General features: G+C 44.2%; 1 protein-coding gene across 3 annotated transcripts in view; it reads right to left on the reverse strand.

Moving 5' to 3' along the window:
• The window catches only part of Micu1 (mitochondrial calcium uptake 1), a 135,175-nt gene that overhangs the window by 46,528 nt on the left and 63,384 nt on the right, over window positions 1–25,263 (reverse strand). For all 3 annotated transcript variants that reach the window (XM_075980194.1, XM_075980195.1, XM_075980193.1), the window contains exons 7-8: window positions 10,763–10,845; window positions 9,463–9,660 (exon numbers count right to left, since the gene is read on the reverse strand). In XM_075980194.1, coding sequence (XP_075836309.1) covers window positions 9,463–9,660; window positions 10,763–10,845 — 281 coding nt within the window. The remainder of the gene's footprint in view (window positions 1–9,462; window positions 9,661–10,762; window positions 10,846–25,263) is intronic.

Genomic DNA, 25,263 nt, shown 5'->3' on the forward strand with positions numbered 1-25,263 from the left:
CTCATGCCCACCCCAAAACCCACCAACCTGAAAATGACCGAAACAGAACTCAGCGCTTCTCTGAAAGTGCTGCTTTTAGAAGCTCCCCTCTCCTCTTCTCTCCTGTACCAGACACCAAATCCAGAAATACCTTTCACTTAGGATTTCGCAAACTAACCCTTTCCTTTCTCCTCTTTCCTAAGATTACTTTATTAATTTCTCTTTGGGTAAACACTAAAACCATCGAATAGCCCTTTCCCTTTGCTAATCTACACGGTACCAGTAGATCTTTCTAGGGACCCAGATCTGATCACACTGCTTCCCTTTTAAACCTTGGTACGTTTCCTGAACCACAGAGCATCACGGATGAGACGTGCACCCCCCCCACTCAGCACACAGTGCTTCATAGCCGGCTGCTATCTTCTTTATTCTCTAGGATGCACCATCTTCACTTCCTCCCATCTTTGCAGCTGCTCTGTTTTTTTACGATGCATTTTTGTCTCTTCTGCTGTCACATCTTTCTCTCTAAGAAACGACTGCAGGAGTTTACATTTCATTAGCCTACGCTTTAATAAGAAAAGACATCCATGACCCTGTGGGGTAGTCCGACAGAAAGCAAACAGGAGAGAGTGGGAGAGGAGGCAGGGAAGACAGCCATAAGAAAAGTAACGAGAGGTGAGGGAGACTTCAGGAACGTCCGTTTCTATGCCACTAGCTGAACTCAGAAGAAGATAGGATCCTCGAATGTGGCATTTGCTCAGAGCATCAAGTCAACAGGGGTGTGTGGAATGTATTATTAATTCACGAGGTACTGCAAGGCTGGCTCTGGCTCCTAAGACACTGTCTAGACTCCAGAGACTCCTCCAACAGACTAGAGTTAAAGCTTGCTGTTCTTTTTCTAAGCATTTCCTTTGACATCTAAAGATGCCCTAGACATTATTACTTTGTTTAAGCTTTCTCATGCTTTGTTACTTTGTTTTACTTTAGGAAGGACGCACAGCTCACACTAGGGGCTGCCCAACCTTAGCTTCCTGTCTGCTGGCATTACAGGTCTGTGTCACTATGACTAGCAAGGGTCCAAATGAAGGCTGGTTGGGAGGCCAAATTTAGTCTATCTCGAGGTCCATCTAGATCTTGGGGAAACCTACAGGCTCCACTTCATTGATCTTACTCACTTATTTTCCTCTCTGTCTGTCTGTCTGTCTGCACACCCCTCTTGCATTTCTGCAGATCCAGCAGAGGGTACAGGAGAACTCCCAGGAGAGCCATCAATTCAAGTCTGGTCTGGGACAATCTTAGTAAGAAAGGTCATTCTCTCCGTCACTCTTTCCTGGCTGAGGTCCCAGAGTTACTCCCGCTGCCGGCCTCTTCTCATCCTTCCCACGCCAGGGCAAAGAATGAATGACAACAAACCAGTGTGCTTGTCAGGCGGACGCATCTCAGAGCTAAGGGTGACTCAGAAGACGCCCTCGAGCAGACGCCTGTCCTCTCACCTCACAGACCGAGCTACGCATCCCACTTCATACTTGTACAGACACATTTCTCTGACACTAGGGATTATACAAACTTTTAATCCCAGCAGTAGCAGCAGTAGGGAACAAGAGGTAGGTGGATCTATATGAGTTCCAGGACAGCCTGGTGTACATACTAAGTTTTCATACTAATAGTGTGAGATCCTGTATGTATGTAATCCTGTTTGAATATATATATATTCAAACCCAACCAAACAAGCTCAAAACAACAACAGTAACAACAACAACAGCAACAGTAACAAAAACCTTCCAGCTCTGTGGTTAACTGCTAGTGTGTGTGGCTCATGCAACCGATCCAATTTGCCGACTGTTTTTGTGGATAGTATTACAGATTTAAGGAATGAGACAGCAAAATAAAGAGCTTGAAAGAGAAAAAAATAAAGCTACATACACATACATATGAGCACATACATGTATATGTATGTAAGTATGCATGTGCATATACATATGAATGGACATTAGTTCGGAATAATCAAATTGTTTAAGTGGCAGAAAGAGTTTCCTAGGGCAAAGACATATTGGAAGTTTGATTTTCCTATTTCCCTACACTTTGCTTTTGCATTTTAGTATCATGTGTATGGGTGTTTTGCCTGCATTATGTCTGTGCACCATGAGTGTGCCTATCATCCACGGAAGCCAGAGGGGGGCATCTGGTCCCCTAGAGCTAGGGTAAGGATGGCTGCGAGCCACCTTGTGGGTACTGCGAACTGAACCCAGATCCTTTGAGGAACAGCCAGTGCTCTTGTCCCCAAGTCACGTCTCCAGCCCCTGCCCTATGATCCGTAATGCTCTGTTGACATCTCAGTTTCTGGTGAAAGCAGCACAGTCCCATATATATATAGGTTTTTCGAGACAGGGTTTCTCTGTGGCTTTGGAGCCTGTCCTGGAACTAGCTCTTGTAGACCAGGCTGGCCTCGAACTCACAGAGATCTGCCTGCCTCTGCCTCCCGAGTGCTGGGATTAAAGGCGTGCGCCACCACCGCCCGGCTCCCTTTTTATATTTAAGGAAATGCTTGTTCTGGTCTTCTTTCAACACTTTGACAAGAATAAAGCAGTTCATGTTGAACATGCTTTCTTCCCAAAGGAAAAAATTATTAGTAAAGTACCTTTACTTTTTTTTAAAAAGTATTTATTTATTTATTATGTATACAATATTCTGTCTGTGTGTATGTCTGCAGGGCAGACGAGGGCACCAGACCTCATTACAGATGGTTGTGAGCCACCATGTGGTTGCCGGGAATTGAACTCAGGAACTTTGGAAGAGCAGGCAATACTCTTAACCACTGAGCCATCTCTCCAGCCCCAGTACCTTTACCTTTTAAACTAAATATTAAAGTTGTATTTTACAAGAGAGGAGACTGCTACTATTATTATCCTAATATGTTCTTTTTCTTAAAACAAACACCCCCCAACCTTTAAATATAAACTTTGCTTGTTACAGTTATAAATACTTAAAGGAGCAAAGTACGTTTTACTGAAAAATATAAGCTAAAACCAAGGATCGAATAAGAAACTATCAATTTATTATTACCTATATTCTGCTTTGTAGAAGCAAAAGGACAAATAAAAGAGAAAGCACTCCCAATGAAAACCCCATTTTGTTTTCTTACATGTAATTAAGAGTTAGCTCTTAGGGGCTGAAGAGATGGTGCAGAGGTTAGGAACACTGGTTGCTCTTCCAGAGGACCTGGGTTCAATTCCCAGCACCCACATGGTGGCTCACAAATGTCTGTAACTTCAGTTCCAGGGGATCTGATACTCTCACATAGATATACATACAGGTAAAACATCATTGCACAGTAAATAAATAAATCATTAAAAAAGTGTCAACTCTAGACCTGCAGGCCTGGTGGCACATGCTTATAACCCAGTAGTTCCCAGTAGTTGGAAGGCAGTTAGGAGAATAGGCACAAGTTTGAGGCCAGCTTAGTCGACATATGTGTATCAAACCAGCCAGAGATAAACTGAGAAATCCTGTCTCAAAATGCCAAAGTAAAAACAAATAAAAAAGAGTCAACCCTTGTCATGGAATTCACAGCTGGACTTGGGTGCTGGTAGTACATGCTTTTGATCCCAGCACTCGGGAGGCAGAGGCAGGTGGATCTCTGCGAGTTTGAGGCCAGCCTGCTCTACATAGCGAGTTCCAGGGCAGGCTCCAAAGCAACAGAGAAACCCTGTCTCGAAAAACAAAAACAAAACAAAGCAAACAAACAGAAGCACAGTGGTAGAGTGGTAGAGCACTCAAATGGTCCGGGTTTAAGGTTAGGTCCCAGCACTGAAACAATAACAAGCCAGCAAGACAGCTTCGTATGCAAACACACTTGCCACCAAGCCTGAGAATCTGGATTTAATCTCCAGGTCTCTTAGAGTAGGAGGAGAGTAAATATAACAACAATAAATTCAAATTAACTCTCATTTTTTCTACTCTTACTTTTAACAGTTAATTATGATTGTGTGTATGTTGTGTATGTGTCTGCATGTGATGGTTGTGTGTATATGATGAGTGTGTGAGGCCCAACAGTTGTGGTGCACACGTGGCGGTCAGAGGACACATGGAGCCAGTTCTCTCCTTCTATCTTTACGTGGTCCTGGGAGTCGAACCCAGATCATAAGCGTCTTTACTCCCCAGGTCATTGTGGCCCTCTCTGTTTCTATTGACAGTTGGGAATTAACGTATTTTTTATGCCCCACTTTTATTTTTTTTCTTATTGAATAAGTGTAGTTAATGTCTATACTGTTTAAAGACCAGAAACACAAGGCAGCCATTGTTCTTTGACTTGTAGGAACTGTAGGTAGGTACCTGATTTATCTGCTGGTAACTGACACACACGCCTCCTGAGGCACCACAGTGTGACCGGTTGGCTATGTAGCATCCACAGAGACCCACAACTTTTTCCACCAGTTTCTTTGTTGTAGATTCTAGTTACAGTCTTTATTCTTGTATAATTAGTTTTTACTCCTCTCTGACATGACAGCTCCTTCCCCCCAAATTAAAATTAACCATAATCTTTCAAAGAATTTTCTACCTTTCACTTTGATTGACACTTTTCTTTCTTCAAGAAATCAATGAATATATAAACTTGAATTCGACTTGGCACCTGTCTCCAAGGAACTGAACTCGCTAGCTTCTGGTAGCCTTAGATGGAATTTTTAACCTAAAAAGAGTTTTTAAGAAAGCAACTTTGCATTTTTACATTGTTTCTTTAAAGCCATGTTTTTGTTGCTACTGTTCTCTTTCTCTTTCTTTAATTCAATTTTATTTTATGTGATGGGTGTTTGCTCACAGGTATATCAGTGTACTATTTGTTTGGTTGTTGCCCTTGGAGGCTAGAAGAGGGTGTCAGATCCCCTGAAACTGGAGCTATGATATGGACATTGTGAGCTTCCATGTGGGTGCTGGGAATTGAGTCCAGGTCCTCTGAAAGAGGAGCCAGTGCTCTTAACTTGAGCCATCCCCAGCGGATTGGTGTTGTTCTCAATATAGAAAGGGGGTAGAAAGGAACAGATGCCATCCGAATTCAAGAGCATCAAACATTTCAGAGTTTAATCAGCTAATTATTTCTCAGGACTACAGAGCCAGTTTAGGCAATAGTTTACAAACAGCAGACAGCAGAGTATTTCTTCTCATCCTAAGAGTGGTCCCGGGTAGCAGGGGCCAGAAAAATGGACTGTTGGAGAAGGCAGAATAGCAGAACTTTGATCTTTTTCTGTCCCTAAAATCCAAATGTTTTGAGTCCCATAGAAACCCTAGCATAGGATAAGAGAAAAATAAATAAATGAAAACCAAGTCTGAAGGTAAGCGTGGCACGCACCTGGCGTGGGATCCTGATACTACCTCAAGGAGCTATGACTTCCACCTCTTGGAGTTTCAGCTTCTACACTTATGATCTGGTTACAGCTACCAACTCGACAGAGCTGGTGAGAATTAAAAAGGGTTGGCTGGGCGTAGGGGTGCATGGTTTGAAAACCCAACACTCAGGAGGCAGCAGCGCGCTCATCTCTGGGAGTTCCAAGCTAGCTAGGGATACATGAAGAGAACCTGTCTCAGAACAAGTTAATACACATAAAGGGTCTAGGCCAGAGCAGGAGTTTAGCTCACAGACTTCTCATTCTCTCAGCCTTCTGGAAAAGCACAGTGATGGATAAAACCTTCTTTACTTTCAAAACTGCTGTTCTGAGAAAAAGGCAGAGAGGACCAGCTAAACAGACTCATAAATCTCCTTGATCTCAAGTTTTAAAGGAGAGAAGCCATGAAATAAACTAGTAAGAGGCAGAAGGAAGGATGGAATTATAAAGCCCACACCAAAGGTATTGAGATTTATTAATCATTTCCATTTGCCTCTTAGTGTGACAAGGACATTTTATTTCATGCTCAGTGAAGGGAGAAATCACCCAAACTTAGAAAAAAGAAATTAAAAGTGTTTCAGACAAACACAAATTGCTGCTGTTTCCAGATGTCTTCTCAGAAAATGATTCCACAATCAAATAAAAGCTTTCTGGACTTTCTGTTGGGATGGTTGTGCCACTGACTATGACCTGCCTAAGGCCACTGGCACATGGATCATGCAAACAACACAAAACAACAGTAGACACCATGGCAGAGACCCCGAGAGTAATTAACTCATCACATATCACAGTCAGGAAGGTACAGGAGTGAAGTTTTAGCCAGGGCCTCTTAGTGCCAGAGCCAACAGTCTGCCGGCTGATCCCACTTCCTCAAAGGGATACATATCTAGGCGGGAAGACACAGCGCTGATGGGCGAAAGCTTGTAAAGAAAGCTGTGGAAACAGAGATCTTTCATCATCATGTGGGAAGAATGGAGTCAGGATGAATAACTATTTACACAACACTTAATATTAATCTGCCCCCCCAATAAAAAGCATCTGTTGGCTTCCTCATATGAGGACCTTCTAACTAGAAAATAGGAACTACCTTGGCATTTCCTGGCCCAAAGCCTATAAATAACCCTAAGTCAATGTCAAAGACAATAGAGATTCACCTGCCTTTGCCTCCCAAGTGCTAGGTGAAAGGCACGTGCCACTACCGCCTGGTTTTTCTGTATGTTTTTATCCCAATGCCAATTAACATATTAGTGGGCTTTCAGTTCTATCGAGCCCCAGAATGAAAGTTCAGAGTCCTGGGCTCTGCCTCTTTAGACTCTCATTTGTGTTGCTAGGGACGTTCAGCTAAATTCTGGCCTGGCAGCCACCTGCCCTGCCCTCTGGGTTTGTATTGTTCTTTCAAGTTTGCGTTAAGTACCCACACTTGGATCTTTGTCCTGTAACTGCATTTTAGAGATTGTATTCTGTGTTTAATTATGATTATAAAGCTAAGAAATTAAGCTGTTTAATTGCCAGATGTTCTGATGTTTGTAAAGACCAGTGTGGTGTGCATTCCATGGATCTGGTTATAGGATGTAACGTCTAGACCACACAAAGTCTTATACAAAAACTTTTGGACGGGGTCTACTACTTTCTTCTTTATGCGGAATAGACTGAAATATTTCAGTTAGAACACAAATTTCACGAAGGTACAGCATGATGCATATGCATATATATGCACACACAAGCTATATATAGTCATAGCATCTCTAGTATATATATTTTAGACATCAAAACACACAGTTCAATGTAAACTTCCATCCTAAGATATCTCATTACACACATGCAGATATTCCAAAATCCAAAAGGAAAAGTAAATTAAAAGTCCAAACCACCATTGTGGCCAAACATTTGGATAACTGATGTTCAAGCTGTGTTAACACGAGCATTTACACAAAGCCGAGTCCTAAGGCTTAAAGGACTAGTTTTCTCTATTCTGAGAAGTTCCAGTTCAAACTCCATTATCTCAAAGTTTCCTGTGGCAAGGGAAGTGGCAAAAGCCAGAGCACTGAGTTGTTTTTGGAAGACAGTCCTCTATGTACGACTAAAGAAAGCAAAACTTTGCTGGGCATGGTGACACACACCTTCAGTGACAGCACTGGCGAGGCAGAGGCAGGAGGAACTTCCTGACCGGGGCCAGCTTGGTCTACAGAGTGAGTTCCAGGTCAGTCAGAATTACATGGTGAGACCTTCTCAAAAATGAATGAATAAATAAATAAATAAAGCAAAATGGCACCTAACTGGAATACATGGGCTGGAGAATGGCTCAGAGGGTAAAGGCTCCTGTCACCAAGCCTGATGACCCGAGTAAGGGCCCTGGATACACATGGTGTTTTGAAAGAAAATCAGTGACTCTCATATGCTGTCCTCTGGTCCTCAGCCCCACAGATACAAATAAACAGATATAAAAATTAAAAACTGAGGTAGTATGATGAACTTTCTGGCTATGAGAGCTGAGTACGTAATTAGCTTCAGTTGTTGTTAAGATCTTTCCAGTGATTTACTAGACTGATGTATTCCTCTGCACGCAGTGGGGAAGGGCCTTTGCAATCTAACACTCGGCTACTTCTACTGCTTCTAAGTCTTGTGCATTCTTCGTCAGCGCAAGGGAGTTAGGATGGGTTAGAGCAGTTCTGCTACTGCTCCGTGGACCTTTAACACAGGTGCCACACATGTTAGTTATTGCAGGCCTCCGTAAGAAGTGCTGGGTGACTGCAGAAATCTATTCCTGGGCCCAGTGTAGCCCAGGATGACCTTCAAATGTAGCTAAAGATGGCCTTGAATTTCTGATCCTCCTGTCTCAGCATCCTGAAGGATAGAATTACAGGTGTTCCTTACTAAGTCCAGCTTGGTGTTTTATTTTCTGAGGTAGGGTCTCACAATGTAGCCCAAGCAGGTCTGAAACTCATTATATAGCCCAGGCTGGTCTCACGCTCATGGCAATCCTCCTGCCTCAGTTTCCTAAGTGCTAGGATTATAGGTGTGCATCACGCCCAGCAATAATTATTCTTTAGATCACTTAAAAATGAGCACAATAATAAATTTTAAAGCTTGATCTAATATTTTATTCACCCTTCTATTCTTTCTCCCAGATCCTGAGTATCAGACAGCATTCTTTTAGATACCTGGAATTAGCCTGTGATTTTGCAAACTGTCATAACTGAGTAAGATGGGGATGGGAAATTAAAGGAATGGGAAAATCAGGGTGCAGAGAAGAAACAGACAGAGTTTAAAATGAAGCACCGTTCTTTTCATGAGCATTAAATGGCCATCATTTAGTGTTTTGAAATTTCAAATAATATTAAAGCAGGGCTTAGGTTGGAAAAAGGAGATTGCAAAGGAATTTTTAAAAATCAGGACTTTTTGTCACTAGACAGAAAGCATGTGCAGAAGGTGTTTGATGAACGCTGTGAATAGAATCAATAGCCCCAAACCCAAACCCACTTGGGTAAGACACACTGTGAAAACATCAGCACTCTTATGGTGGGTGTCTGGGGCCTAACAGCGTGACTGACTACATTTTGATGGAAAAATGAGCTTGTAAATCTCCAAGCACAGTGAGACGCTTCTGCAAGTCTCAGCACAGAGATCTTCATTCTGACATTCTGTGTTTCCAGCTGTTACCATCCTTGCAAACTTCGCTAGAAAGGGCTATTTATTTATTATCTCCTCTCCTCTCTATATTCTGATGCCTTCCATGTAACAAACATAAAACTGGAAAACATGTTGAGGGGTAGGGATGCTCTGATCCAAATTTCTTCCTCCTTAAATGGGGAATCCAAAGACAACTAAGGTTTCTAATCCTTTTCATTTTTGTTTAAGCCCTAGAACCATACGATTGCCATGACAGTTCCTGCAGAATATGTCATTTCCCATATGCTCCTGGTTGACAGACCAACCCTAAGGCTTAGACCCATCAGTTTTCATGGCTGGAGAGAGAGACTGTAAGAAAGTCTCAACACAGGCACGGAGGGTCACCTAGTGCAGGTAACACCTACCTCTAGTTTCAGCCCCTGACCCCGAAGTTCTGTGTGCACACGGAGAGTTATCTAGTCCAGGCAACACCTACCTCGAGCTTCAGAACATCGTGCTGAAGTTTTCGCTGAAATTCCAGGAAGTTTTTGATGGTGAGCTTTCCTTTGAGATCTGCTCCAAAAAAGTAGGTTGTGAGGGCAGAACATAAGCCAGACTTTAGGGTGTTCCCAGTAGTGGGGCGATCTCTGTGCCGCATGCCCATGCTCGTCTGGGAGCGAATGATGCTCTGAACCTACAACAGAATCACATCGTCACCCCGAGACTCATGGCAGTGAAACACAAGGGAGGTTACAGCTGCACAAAGCGGCAGTCTCAGGCGCTGTGTCCTGTGATCCCCATTCCCTAGCTGAAGAGACCAAGGCACATACACACAGCTGAGTAGTGGCAGCAAGGAGAGCCAGGATTCTGACTCAGGAAGCCTGGCATGTTTGCGACTGGAAGCCTCCTGGAGGACTTGCCTTTGGGAGAAGAGGATCTGTTTTGGGGTGGGTGTGGGGTGCAGAACCTCTCATACAAGCAGGGCAGTCATCCTCACAATAACATTGCATCTCAGTAGGCTTTAAAACCCCATACTTCTACACTCTAGATGGGCTGTACAAAAATTCTTTTGTTTTAAATGACTTTATACGGGTGTTTGGTCTGTATATATGCTGGTATACCACATGTGTGACTGGCGCTCAGGGAGGCCAGAAGAGGGTCTTGGGATCCCCAAGGATGGGGTTACAGATGGTGATGAGCCACCATGTGGATGCTGGGAATTGAACCCAGGTCGTCTGGAAGACAATCTCGTGCTCTTAACCACTGAGCCATCTCTCCAGCCCTATGTGCAAATATTTATTGAGCTCTACATTTCTCTGCTCCCCTCTCTGCCTCTCCCCCGCTTCAACCCTCCCCCAAGGTCCCCATGCTTCCAATTTACTCAGGAGATCTTGTCTTTTTCTACTTTCAACTTCCCATGTAGATTAGATCTATGTAAGTCTCTCTTAGTGTCTGCATTGTTGTCTAAATTCTCTGGGACTGTGGTTTGTAGGATGGCTTTCTTTGCTTTACGTTTAAAAACCACCTACGAGTGAGTACATGTGATAGCAAATTCTTAACATCTAAATATTCCAGAGTGACTCATCACATACAGAGTGGGTATGAAACAAGGGAATGCAGGGAATCTGTTCAATCTTTGCCAAGGGTTGGTTTTGAGGGCTGGTAAGAGTGGCCTCCGCCTGCAAGGGGAGCTTTCTTCCTAAGACTGTGGCTGTCTCCGCTCTCACCCCAGCCGGCACTCATCGCTCACCCCCACTGGCTAAGAAATGCGAACAAAGGAAGCCCGCGCCACTTGCCTGCTCAAACTCCTCCATGTCTACTTCTCCATCTCCATTCAAGTCGAACATCTTGAATGCAATCTCAAAATTTCTCTGAGGAGCTACAAGTAGAAAAAGAGCAAAGGAGGATAATGGAAAGAATACATTGGTCAAAACATAAAGCACTTCAGAAAAATGGCTTAGCACGAAAATAATACCCAAGCCATAAAGTGACAATGTCTAAATCAAGGGTTAGCTCCTCGAAATTCTGGAAGGGGCTTGTGGTCAGTAAAGACAGCAGGTGCCTGTTTTTGTATTTCAAATATTTTTTTTTTAAGTTTTTCAAGACAGGGTTTCTCTGTAGCTTTGGAATCTGTCCTGGAACTAACTCTTGTAGACCAGGTTGGCCTTGAACTCACAGAGATTCGCCTGCCTCTGCCTCCTAAGTGCTGGGATTAAGGGCATGCGTCACCACCGCCCAGCTACCGTTTACAATTTTTAAATGATCATTTTATATGTATAGGTGTTTTGCCTGCATGTATGTCTGTACAGAACATTGTGCAGTGTTGCCCGTGGAGGCCAGAAGAGGGCATCGGATTCCCTGGGGCTGGAGTTACAGCTGGTTGTGAGCTGCCATGTGGGTGCTGGGAATCAAACCTGGGTCCTCTTCAAGAGCAGCCAGTGTTCTTAACCACTGGCTGTCTCTCCTGCCCCTGAGCCCCTCTTCTTATATACTTCAGCTTTGCCTTTCCAAGTGACCCTCTATCGCTGCATGATACTCTTTCCCACCTTTAGTTGTTACTGGTTAGCCATGCCGGGCGCGCACAGCAAGTGTTGTTTTTTTTTTTTTTCTTTTGGTTTTTCGAGACAGGGTTTCTCTGTGGCTTTGGGGCCTGTCCTGGAACTAGCTCTGTAGACCAGGATGGTCTCGAACTCACAGAGATCCGCCTACCTCTGCCTCCCGAGTGCTGGGATTAAAGGCGTGCGCCACCATCGCCCGGCTTGAAGATAATATTGTTTAATGAGTGGAGGAAGCCTGTCTGCGATGAGACGTACTGCGGCAAGGCAAGAATGTCAGCGTCTAGACCTCTGCTCTCACCTATAAACACGGCGGCTTTCTGCTCTGGTTTTCTAAGGGTCTGCATTGTTCTATGTTCGTCACTTTGCTGTGAAGTGTTATTCTACTCCCGTCTGTGCATTTCCTCATTATCCCTGCTACTGGGAGGACAGAAAGGCATTCTGTAAGCCATTCAGCCCCCGCTCCAACATGCCAGCTGCACACACAAATTACTAACTGGAGCATCCTTAAATGTTGAAGCTTAAACAAAAAGCTAAAAATACACAAAGCTTGAAATACTCGTTCCCTTAAGTGAGTGATCAAAGTTCCTCCATCAGTCTTCAGTGTTCCAGAAGCAATCAAAACACAATTAATATACTTCAGGTGTCATAATGAAACAGAAATTAATGGCTGTTTTCCTTCACGCTATTAAGTTTTCTGGTAAAGAGAATTAAGATATTTACAACCCCTCCCCCCCCCCAGCTTCCTTTTAAGCTTTCAACTTACAGAGCTTTAGAGACAAAATCAAAGCAAGTGTCCTATCTGTCCCAATACCACTGAATAAGTGTTCAGTTAACATTTTTACTAAAAAGCCAAACCCATCAAATGCAAGAATTATTCACAAAGAAGCATGTATGATGGATGAGCGTGTACATCATGCATGACCAAAGAGTCCCAAGCCCGCTGTGAGTCCATTGACAGCAGTAGTTCCTGGCTGCCCATTCTCCTTTCAGCTAGTAGGCTGCCTAGAAAGTTCCTGGCTTCAGCTGCCATGGGAATCTGTGCCTTTCAGCTTCCAATTATCTGTTTCACTTGATGTTGTTTCTTGGTCCTCTTGCCTCAGCCTCTCCAGTGCACCGCCATCCCTGGTTCATACCCACTCTTTAGGCCACAACTACAACTGCTGGGAAGGACACTGCTTGGAGAATTTTATCTTTATGTTTATTGGTTCTCCTTCCTTCCTTCCTTCCTTCCTTCCTTCCTTCCTTCCTTCCTTCCTTCCTTCCTCCCTCCCTCCCTCCCTCCCTTCCTCCCTCCCTTGCGTGTTTTTGAGACAGTTTCTCTGTGTATCCTTGGTTGTCTAGGAACTTGCTCTGTAGACCAGGCTGATCAAACTCACAGATCTGCCCGCCTCTGCTTCACAGGGGTTGGGATTTACAGGCATGTGCCACCACAGATTGACTACTTCTGTCTAATCTTCTTGTTTCTTTTGAGATAGGGTTTCTTTGTGTAGCCCTGGCTGTTTTAGAACTAGCTCTGTTGACCAGGCTGGCCTCAAACTCACAGAGATCCGCCTGCCTCTGCCTCGCAAGTGCTAGGACTAAAGGAACAAATGCACCCACATGGCTCTGCCTAATCTTCTACCAAGATGTTAGTATACATCGATATTTATTTATTTATCAATTTATTTATTGAAACAGGGTTTCATCTTGTAGTCCTGGCTGGCCTGAAATTCAGTATGTAGACCAGGCTGGTCTCAAACTTACATAGATCCACCTGCCTGCACTGGAATTAAAGGAAAGAGCCACCATGCCCAGCTTGAATCAAGTCTTAAGATGGACAATTTAATCTATTTATTGGTGAATTTTGTACCTACAATCTCACAGGTTTAAAGAATAAAACAAAACAGAAGGGACCACAGAGATGGTTCAGGAGTTAAGAGCACTGGCTGCCTTAGAAGTGGGCCTGAGTTTCCTGCACCCACATGATGGCTCATAACTGTAACTCCGGTTCCAGGGGATATGGCTTCCTCTTCTAGCTCTTCTAGAACCTGGCTTGTACACAGTGTATGGACATACAAAGAAGTAAAACACACGTACACATGAAATTAACAACAACAACAACAACAACAAACATACAAAAAGAAAGAAAAACCCAAACCCCCCAAAATGACTGGTCAGGGCTTGCTGGCATTGAGAGTGGTATAAGCTGCGGGCTGCTGGGGGTGGATGCAGATTGGTTCTGCTGTGTATTGTGAAAGATGCAGAAGGTGGCTTTGATCACCAGAGCAAGCAGTGACATTGGGCTAGCCTTCTGCAAATGGCTTTGGACTAGCCTTGTGCAAGTGGCTGCTGGTGGAAGACCATGACCTTCACCTGGGTTTGGTCAAGAGGAGTAAAACCGGAGCAAAGCAGGAGATGTTCCTGATGTCCCACTGGCCTCTGACCCCTCTGCCAAGGTCAGCAACCTGCAGTCTGTGTTTGAGGTACAAAGGAAGTGAGATAAGGTTTCAGATTAAACCATTTCTATCTGGATACTGGGGTCATGCCTAACCCCAGTTAAATATCAAAACACTTTTCTCTGGCTTCTTCTCAAGAAATGTGATTCTTATGTTCTCACTCCAATGGCTGAAGGACAATTGACCCAGAATGACAAAGTCACTATTGATGGGTTCCAGGAGGTGTTTGAAACCAGTCTTTGGCCACTTTAATCCTGACTCGTGAGCTAAAACCTCTTCTTTGTCACAGGGTCAGCCCCTCTCAGTTCTTCCGAACTTCCTCTCACAATGCAGACTCTAATTTCAGACTGGCACGGAGGCCAGGCAGTAATTAAGTAACACACAGGCTTTTGAAAGTAATTATGTCAAGGCCTGAAAGATGGACGTGGATGAGAAGACACTGCTGAAAACTTTACCAAAACGTACGAGAACTGGAAAAGCGTGTTGGGATCTGTAAAAGGAGACTGCTTTTCCATTTTCTGGCTGCTCAGACCCGAATAAACACACAGAAACTATATTCATTACAACACTGTTTGGCTAATAGCTTAGGCATATTCCTAATTAGCTCTTACATCTTAAATGAACCCATTTCTATTAATCTATGTATCATCGTGAGTCTGTGGCCTACTGGTAAGGTAAGGTTCTGGCATCTTTCTCCTTCGGGAGCTACATGGTCTCTTACTCCGCCTATTCTCTCTTTATATCCCTTCCAGCCTGGCTACCGTCTGCCCTGCCATAGGCCAAAGAAGCTTTATTCATTAACCAATAAAAGCAACACATATACAGAAGGACTTTCCACATTAAGGATCACCATTCAAAAACCAGGTCACTCGAGCTGATAATAGCAGTCTCCAAAGCATCTTGGACCCTATGTACGATCCAGGGCACATGGCTTTCTATCATGCTGGATGATATATGTTTGTAGTTAAACATGAGCCATGAGCCTCTCTCTTCCTACCTTTCAGAATGACGTCCAAAACCCTGTGATTGTAGGGACACACACACACACACACACACGTATGATGTATGATGCATACATGAGAAAGGATTAGCAAAGTAGAAGTACCAACTCAACACCCTCCATAGTTGTAGCCTGTCACAGTCACGGGAGGCTGCAGAGTGTCTCCTTACAGTGTCTGTTCCCTGGAGCCCAGCACATGGGACTTGAGTAACTGGGGCACAGGCAAAACCTTAATTTCATCTTAGCCCCAACAGGAAGGGGGGCATTGCCTTTCTGAGTACGGTTCTGGACAGTTTCTCTCCTTTACAGTCATGTTCCTATACCTCTCCCTTTATTTCCTTCCCCAAATGCTGCTTTGGCTAATATTACAAGATTGGCAGACTCCGAGTGGTCCCCACACGGCTGCCCATGTAGTCAATACCAGGAGCAAAGCTTGGATGTGTCTGGGACACACGCATTATTTCTTCTCTTTAAAAGCATTTTGTTTCTAATCAATATAAGGTGTTGGGGCCAACAGTTAGCCTCTTTTGGCATTGAAACCAAATGATAAAAATGGCTAGATATTTCTATTATAAACATAGCCACTTTCCTGATTGAAATGTAATAAAGTCAACAAAATGTTATGTTAAAACAAAAAAAAAATCAAACACCCAGAGGAATTATACTGAGGCTCAAACCAGTTAAACGTCTAGTTGACAACCCCACAGCAGGCACAGCAGACCTGGAATTGGCCTTAGGTCACCACTGGCTCCAGGCCTCCGAGTCTCAGTCTGTGAGCAGTCAGAACACAGATCCACTCATCAGGAGCAGCGTATTCTTTTTATCCCAAGATGTTCTAACCTAAAAGCAAACAACAGACTGCGAGCTAGTGCTGTGTCGGTCTCTACAAAGCTCAGAGTTCAAGGTGCTCGTCTCGGCGAGATAATCTCACAGAAACCCTGCAGACGCGCTGCCTGGCAGGTTGGGCTTAGCCGTGAGAACACAGAGCCACAGGCAACATGAGACTCTTAGAGAGGTGGGCCACATCTTCCAAATTCTGAGATGAGCTACACCGCCCGTTCTTCCCTGCGGTCTCACACTTGGCCAAGTTTCAGCGATGCCTAAGGGCTTAAGTAACAGGGGACAACATGGAGACTCCAAACAGTGGCACAGTTGGGCATTTACGAAGGATTTGTCTGTTGAAGGATGTGCTGCTAAAGAAGTCACTTGCAGAGCAGGTCACCATAGCTCTTGTAGACGCCGAGGGTTTGAACTGAGGTGATGGCAGGGCCGATGGAGAGGAACGGTGAATCTGAAATGCCTGAAGGAGGCAGACATTCTAGAATTTAAGGATGGGCTGAGCACAAAAAGGGATGGCAGCATGGCTGGTTTAGGTGACTGAGTAACTTACGTCGCTTAGAGGAAGAAATAAAATACGTGTAAAAGAGGTGATTAGATAAAATTGCTGCCATTGGGATCTGCCAAATTCAGGGGCTCATTCTGACGGAGATGATGAGGAGAAAGGACTGTAGGTGAGAAGGCCAGAGCTGGGAGATGCTGGTGGCTAGCTGCAAAGAGTCTCAGATGAAGCTGCCACCCAAAGAATTGTGGGGTACAAAGAAGGGCATGGAAGGGGCAGAACACGGGAAGGAGCTGGCGTTTAAGGAACAGGGAGATGGGAAAGCAGAGGCAGAGGAGAAACACCCATTAGGAGGAACACAGGCCAATGAAGAGAAACCGGTCTAAGCCAGCTCAGTGTTCCCATGCAAGCACCCGCCCATCTCCACTGCTTGCTCAGTAATATACAGTACTTGTAATTCTAGCTTTATCATGTGGTCTTTTGAGTTTTTTTCATTACATTTATTTATTTTACATAGTGTGTGTGTGTGTGTGTCAGAGGTCAACTTTCAGGAGTCAGTTCCTTCTATTACGTGGGTTCTGGGGACTGAATGCAGTCATCAGGTTTGCGAGCAAGCACCTTCACCAGCTGAGCTATCCTGTCGGCCCCATTTTTATATTTATTTAGAATGCGTGTGTGTATTAAAATACACGTGTGGAATACACGGGGGACAATTTTGTCAGCTGCCCACCATGAGGTCCCAGAAATAGAACTCAGGTTATAAGCTTGGTGACAAGTGCCCTATAAGATGAGCCCTCTTAATCTTGATGGTCCCATAGTCTTTTATTCTGGCCTTTTAGTTTCATGAAGGCATGTATACAACCATTTCAATGACTAAATGAGCTGTCTGTCAAATCATGGTTAGTATTTCCTCCTACAACTAAGGTTAAACTCATTTTACCAACAAAAGTACAAGTTCCTGTGACTTTCTGTCCTGCCTGTGTCCTCTGAACCCAGCATGGGCCAACTGTGGAGCTACTCCAAGGGCTTATTAAGGCATATGTGAGGACATACCAAGGCTGCACTGCTGTCCCCTGGGCACTACAGAGGTAAGCTGGACAGCCCACTGTCCTGTCCCAAAGCATGAATGCTAATTGGTCTTAATAATAAAAACTCGGAGTCAGCTATCAGGGGTGAAAGCTGAACGATCACAGAAGCAGAGCGGCAGCCACTAGAGTTCTTATCTCTGCCGATGCTCAGACCAAATGGGTGATCCTGTCCCTACAAAATCTTAGACTGTGTCCTCAGACTGCTCTGAGCTCCTGTGTCTCTACCTCCCTAGTGGTGGGATTAAGGGCATGTGATCCCACGTGCTGGGATCAAAGGTATGCGCCACCACTGCCTGGACTCTGCGGTTAACTAGTGGCTTAGCTCGGCACTCTGACCTTCAGGCAAGGTTTATTTGTTACAGCATAAACAAAATATCACCGCATTGCCTATTCTCATTTGGGCCTCCCCAGCCCATCAGCGTAGGTCCTGCCCAGAGGAATTCCCTCGGTCTGTTCAGTCTTCCACTGGCCATGTCAAAACGTGAGACAAACAAGCCCCAAACCAGCATGCCTTCAGTATATGCTGTTGGGGAACTGTCTGGCAAACCTCCCTGCTTTCCTTTAAGTGTAGACTTCACAGTGATTTTAGAATCTAGCTGCTCTGGCAAGCTTCAGGGGTCCTAGGTTTATGGTAACTCAGAACCACTTCCTCAGGGAGGCTTGGAGAGCCATTCTTTTGAACTTGAGGCTGCTCACACAGTGAACATTGCAACTTTCCCTTCCAAAACAGCAGATCCCACTTCCTACATGATTTCTGTGGTCTAGACATATGCTGGAAAGGATGAAAATGAGCATGACAGTCTTTCACTGCTTGGCTATGTTACTGGATCAGGTCTACTCTAGTTACGAATCCATTTTCGTAATTATTTTATACCATCTCACAGATGATAGCAACAGCGACAACCCTATACTACCCCAGAGCACATTTTAAACATTTTGATTCAGTAATAAAAAAAAGTATCTTTGGTCTGCATGCACCAAGTCAAACAAACAGACAGGTGGCAACAACCGTAGTCACACTTCTGGGGCCATTTCTCATTGTACATTTACAGGAAATGCGCAAAGTGGGACCTCAGGCTGCTGTTTGGTTACTGATGGAAAGATGAACAAAGCAACAGGCTGCACTCTAAGCAACTTGATCTTCAGTTGATTTGCTTCTCCAATCAGAGAGCTATTACCTGTATACATCTTTCCTGCTTGTAATGGATGCTGTAAGATGTCATGAGGTAACCGATGTGCAGCAGGTGAGAATTCTGAGGCATGGAAACCTTAAGACCATGAACCACCCGTTCATGTCTGCCTCTCTGCTTTATTTCAATGGCTGATCCGACAGACTCTGATTATTTAAATTAGAAGTCCGCAGTCAAAACTTTTGAGACCCAAGCTCTGTTCACTACATTAATTAAATTTCTTACACAGAGTCCCAATCCACTGTGCAGATCTTGTAATCTAATGCAGTTTCATTTGCTAGAGAAATAAAAAACACACCTGTTTCCTCATCTGGATGAATGCAAAACCACAGAACCATTATCCAGTCTCTACCGGGATTCTCAGACTTGCTTCTAGATCTTCAGCAACACAAGGGTCTATGGTGAAACACCTAAATGGCCAATGCCTCTCAGAAATCAACATTCTAATACAGTTACTTCTGGACTTGACTCGCTTTCTAGAACAAGACTTCGCCTTCCTTCCTTCCTTCCTTCCTTCCTTCCTTCCTTCCTTCCTTCCTTCCTTCCTTCCTTCCTTTCCTCCTTCTTCCTTTCATTCTTTCAAAATAATGGGCTAGATTATCACATGATGTCCTGGTGTCTTGCTCTCTGTAGGGTTGGGGAAAGCGGGACACTCTCTAAGAGGGACAAGAATCTGAGTTTGGTTCCCAGCACCCACATCAGGCAGTTTACAAACACCTGTAACTCCAGGGCATCTGACATCTTCTTCTGGCCTCTGTGAGCACTTACGTGTGGCATATAAGTACACAGACATATACACATACACATAAGCATTTGGAATCCCAGCACTCGGGAAGTAGAGGCATGCAGATCACTGTGAGTTCAAAACCAGAGGGGTCTAGCAGACCAGACCAGCCAGGGCTATGGAGCAAAATCTGGCCTCAAAAATAAATAAATAAAAACCATATTTTATAAGCTCTGTTAGGATTAGATTTTCTTTTTGCTCATTTTGAGGAAGCAGTATTTTTTTCCTTCCTCCCTAATGAAAGCTGGCTCGGAACTTGCTGTGATGCCAGGCTGGCCTGGAACTGCAGATCCTACCGCTCTGCCTCCGGAGTGCTGGGATTCCAGACAAGCACCAGCACTGCCGGCTTGAAGACTAGGTTTTCTGGACGCTCCAGGAGTTGGCTGAAGGATGCCTGGAGGAACTCTTTCTGTCCTTTATGAGCAGGGAGCCTTCCTCCTCCAAGCGAGCCACAGCTGCGGTGCAGCACTGCCTTAGGATAGCGTGGGTTTCTGAAGAACGCTCGCTGAAGTGCAAATATCCCCGGAATCATTTTCAAAGCAATTAAGCAGCAGCAGATGGGTTTTCTTTTCACTGACCTTGGCTGCCTTGTTTTAGTCTGATTTTATTTTGGAAACACTTCATAGGTACTCTGAAAACCCATCGGGCTCTTTTGGTTTTCCTCAAAAGCAGGGACTCTGCGGGAAGGGGCCTGTGGGAGGGCTCTGCTGCTGGTGGGGAGGGGACCTGCAGGGTCGCTGGTGTCTCCTTGCCATGCCTGCAGGAGCTTCAAAGCTACGTTCCCAAATAATACCCTAGATTTCCTCTATCAAGGACAAGGTTAGGGTCCCCTTTCTTCCCTTGTCCTGAAGTAAAGCAGAAAGAGCACAGGCACCTGGAGGAGCCATCCGGTCCTTTCCAGGCCTTGGAAGCAAGAATAAGTGAAATTTTAGAGAGCTCACCTGGGTTCTGCTAAAGCCTAAGCCACCTGTGGAAGAGCCAGGAGCTGGCTCGGATCTCATTGGGTTGGTTCCTTGTCTTCTAAACTGAAGGGCCAATGGCTCTGTTACTAGTGGTGCTGGGAGGATGCCTGAGTTCCGGTGTCACAGCATCTAAGAGTACCTCATCTCAGTGGCTGCCAGCTCTCCAAGCACATCATCCAGATGATTATTTGGGGCTGTTCAATCCTAGGATCACCTAGAGAGTAAGGGGCAGCCTAAGGCAGGAGACGGGAGCAGCCATGGAAAGGATGGCCCAAGAACTTCGGAGGTGAATGGACTTGGCAGATAGTCACATTCTTTCCCAGAAGGTTCCGAGTCTAGGGTTGTCACCTACAGGGTCATATTCAGGCAAAGATGGCCAGTGTAGGGAAACTAAATGATTCAGTTGAGCTGTCCTAGTCTGGGAGTCTTCTCTGCAACTTCTGTGCTAACCATGGTGATGAGGTCACCTACTGTGGATGCCTTACTGTAAGATTAGCGCAGTGATGAGGTCACCTACACATTGTCATAAGGGCAGGCACAGTGATGAGGTCATCCATGAGCTGCTGTAAGGGCTGGTGCCGTGATGAGCACACCTACTGTGGAGATCTTGCTGTAAAGGCTAGGGCTCAACCCTACTTGGAAACTGGGACTGCATCCCACCTACTAAGAAACTTGTGATGCAACCTTCCCACTGGTCAGAAAGCTGTCAGATTCACGTAGGACCCACCTTCTACTCGTGGCCATCTTCCCCAAGCACCAGACATAAACAAGCATAAGGGCTAAGGTTCTCTGCCCAGTCAGTGCCTTAGACAGCCTGTGGGCTTGCCTCTCTGCTCTGCCACCAGTGCTGAGCTAACAGGGTTGCCAGAATGGAGCATCCTTCTCTGGAAACAGCTTGGGTGCCTCTCTATGGCAGTGAACAAGCTGTGCCTGAAAGCAGAAGAGGGCTGTACAGCTAAAGAGCGAAAGAAACAGCCCGTGTTGTTCTGTTTAATGACCAGATACTGCACAGTTGTTCTTATGTGAAGATGCAGTCTTGAGGCAGGGGCCTGCTGTGTATCCTGGACTGGACTCACACTTGCAATCCTCCTGCCTCAGCCTCCTAGTGATGAGATTACAGGCATGCTTCATTGCACTTGGCCCCACTATCTGAACTGCACAGAAAGTGCATCATGCTTGGGCGCACACGCAAGTCCTGCCAGAATCCAGAATGCCCTGTCCATCCCGGGGCTCTCAAGTCTCTGGAACAGAGGAGTCGATTTTAGGAACAGAGGCTGAGGAGAGAAAAGTAAGAGACCCAGGCCTGGTCACCACGCCGAACACACAGCTGGAACAAGGACACGTGTGGCTTCCTGAGAGTCTGGAGAGTTGAGAACCACTGATCTAGGACCTTATTCAGTTTAAGTTTAAAAAGAAACCTGCAAATTTCCACTAAAGCCCATAAGGTACCCTGAAGAATTAAATGGACTTTTCTAATTTTCTACTATAACATGTTATCTAGAAGTCATTGCCACCTTTTCTCCTTGGCAGGAAGCCTTTTGTATGCTGTCTGACACCTCTAAGACCCAAGGGAATAATAAAGTATAAGAATAATAAGAATAAACCTAAAGAAAACATAAACCCATCCAGACTATAGTTTGTTATAGAAAAATACTGTTAGGAAATAAATTTAAACTAACACCCTTTCTTTGGGTTGTGCTAGAATTAGAATTTAAAGTGCTTCCCCGACCTTTTGACTATTCCAAAAGTTGTAGCATTTAGTAATATGCCCAACAAGAGTAAACTAGATTGTTTTCTGAATACGTTTGTAGTGGCCATAGAGCTGTGTATTCTCATTAACCACACTTAAGGGGAACCGGATCACATACTGTGAAATAGCATTATGTTATTAAAAACATTTCATTTCTGGGCTGGAAGATGGTTTAGCCAGTAGAGTGCACGCGCGCGCGCACACACACACACACACATACACACACACACTCCATATTATATAATTTGAACAACAAAATAAGATTTTTTTTCTTTTTGAGATAGGGTTTCTGTAGGCCAGGCTGGCCAAAATTTTTGTTTCTAACTTTGAGAATATAGTAATTAGAAATTTCCTTAGTGAAGAAACAAGACTAAAAGCCCACTTGAAATACCTAAAGATCACAACATGTAAAAGCGTGTTTGTTTCCCAGTATAGAGTCATATAATGGGTACATTTTGACTAATCAATACATAATGAACATTTTCATTGCTGATAACATCTCTGTATTATATACATTATATTAAGAATGGTATTGAACTTCATTACATAGATTTATAGTAACTAGTTCAGTTCACCCTTTCATGGGCCAACCACCAAACTCAGCCTGCCCAAGTTCTTTTCCAATTTATTTTTTGCATCAACATTATTATAGATATAATTATAAATTATAATTTCCATCTAAACTCACGGAAAAGGATTGCTGGGCTAAAGGGCAGGGCCTTTATGAAAGTGATAAAACTGTCCAGACTCCAGCAAGGTCGTCATCGAATATAAAGGTCAATTCAAACAGTCAACCTGCTGCGCACACAGATGGGGAAAACTAAGGATTTGGTAGTCAGTGAAGAGAGCGAGAACAAATTGCCACTCACAGAGATAATCAACGCTAGGATGCTTTGTATGTGTCCCGGGGATACGATACATGGCCAAGTGTGCTCGTTCAGCTCCACCTCCCACAGTCCTTTAGGTCTCTGGGAGTCACAAAAGACTTTTCCCTCATATGGCTTGGAGGATGGAGCCCAACTCTAGACAGTTCAACCTTTTCCCAGACCTGAAGATGCAATGTGTGGTCATGATGCCTACACTCTGCACAGCACCGAGACAAATCCAAGCTCTGGGATTTTACAGACTATCCAAGACACCCCTAAAATAAGAGGATGGCAGGCTGTTATTGCTGGGAGTACTTACTGGGATGTTCTAGTCAGGAGGACCAAGTTTCTGCTTTATTATGCTCTAACCATTAAGTCTCAGGACAGACTTAAAATTGATATTGATCCAGTTTTGCTGGTATTTGGAAATCCTAAGAGGAAGAGACCTTTATTCCTCATTGAAATTCAGTGTGGTTAATTGATCAATTGCTGAAGTTCTCTAAACATTAACAGCATGAAATTTAAAATGTCAGGACAGTCTGAGCTTTAAAACCTCTTCAAAAGATTCTGATATTTTTTGCATTTCTTCAGCTTCCAGCTATCCAGACATCTAGTTCACCCTCAACTTCTTCCACTACTGGTTTCTGTGGAAACTACATTCCAGCCCTGATCCCTACCAGCAGCAAAAACTCCTGATTTTATGAAGAACGGCATCATGACTGATGGTTCTGGTTGACAGTCCTTAGCCTGTCTTTGAGCTTTATCCCAGAGGACTGCTTGGCCTCCCTGACACTGATGCTGTCAAGAGTGTTCAATACACGAGAAATCAGAGAGCTTAGATTTCTCCAGAGTACCGGGAGAGGGAGTCTACAAGGCAATCCCGCGTTGTACCTGCACTAAGGTCATGTTCTACAGTGTAAGTATACGCCCTTCAGCTTCATCACTGCTTTATTAATGGCCAAATTACATCTGCCTGTGTGACAGAAATCCATCCTTGCATTCAGAGAGTTAAAAGAAAAACGGTCACCTACTTGGCCTTCTTTTCATTTTGTGTGGCTTCCTTTCAAAAGTAGAAGTTCAATCACCAAGGCAACAGCTTATGCCAAGGTGGAATTTGTCACCTAGCTGCTTAGAGCTAGCTGCATCGATAAAGAAACTGGAGTTTGTTACTTGGCCTGTGTCGATCTGAAGAACCCTCTTTACATGTAACTCAGTTTGGTATTCATTCAAAAGCTATTTGCTTTTCAATTACGTGTCCCAGTAGAAAAAAATTGGTAGTTACAATTAATTTTCTGGCATTACTTATATATCATTGAGAACATCAATGTAGAATAGCTTTAAATATTAATCAAAAAGCTGAAGGTATGTGCAACAATATAAAATTTTAATATATAAAGTAATTATTCAGAGGATTTTATTTATTAGCCGACAAATATACATGGAGTACTTCCACCAGCCACAAACTGCTGGACAGCTCTTCCAGAACAGATGATAGCTGGGGAAAACATTCAATAACAGTATTTTTTGCCTCAATCTTCGGAGAAAAGATTTTACTATGTCATCCAAGCTGGACTTGAATTCACTAAGTATCCCGGCCAGTCTCAAACTTGCAGCAATCCTCCTGTCTCAGACTCCCAAGTGCTGGCGCTATCAGCATGTGCTACCATACTCAGCTTGCAACAGCAATCTAAAAACTTGTTTCAGGAGCAAGGTGGCAGCAAGTGATGAAGCCTGAGCATCCACAAACTCTTTAGGCTGTGAGTTTAAGGTGAGGGGCTAGGTACAGAACCGTCCCAGTTACCAATGGAAGGCAAATGGAAGAGGGAGGGCCTGAGGAAGAAGGTGAGCAGGCAGAAGAGGTGTATAGGACTAGGATTATGGTGGCTTCCACAGTCTGCTCAGGGCAACGAAAGAGAGACAGGGAGCTACACTGAAGTCCCCGTGACACTGTCATCAAAGACATGGAGTCAGATGTCCTAGAAGAATTCAGTCTAGTTCGTCGGAGCTAAGCACCTTGAGCAGTTGCTGCTACAGAGATGTAGATGTGACAACTTTCGGAGTAGCTGGGCTACTGAAACGACACAGTGTTCTCATACCTACAGTATTGTATAGTTAAGAGTAGTTGTTAAATTGCCGACAGAAGTTACATTATTGTAATTATCCGGCAGGTGGATGTATTTGTGAGAAATATGTAAAACAATGAAGACATGGCTCAATTGTCACTCAGCCAGATTTGCTACTGCGAAAACACAATTCAATTCCTTCACTAATTGCCTGGAATCTAAAAGAATCAAAATCAGAACATACTGAATTATGCCTGACATT

The sequence above is a fragment of the Microtus pennsylvanicus genome, chromosome 7 (assembly GCF_037038515.1).
Source record: "Microtus pennsylvanicus isolate mMicPen1 chromosome 7, mMicPen1.hap1, whole genome shotgun sequence".
In the NCBI taxonomy this organism is placed as follows: domain Eukaryota; kingdom Metazoa; phylum Chordata; class Mammalia; order Rodentia; family Cricetidae; genus Microtus; species Microtus pennsylvanicus.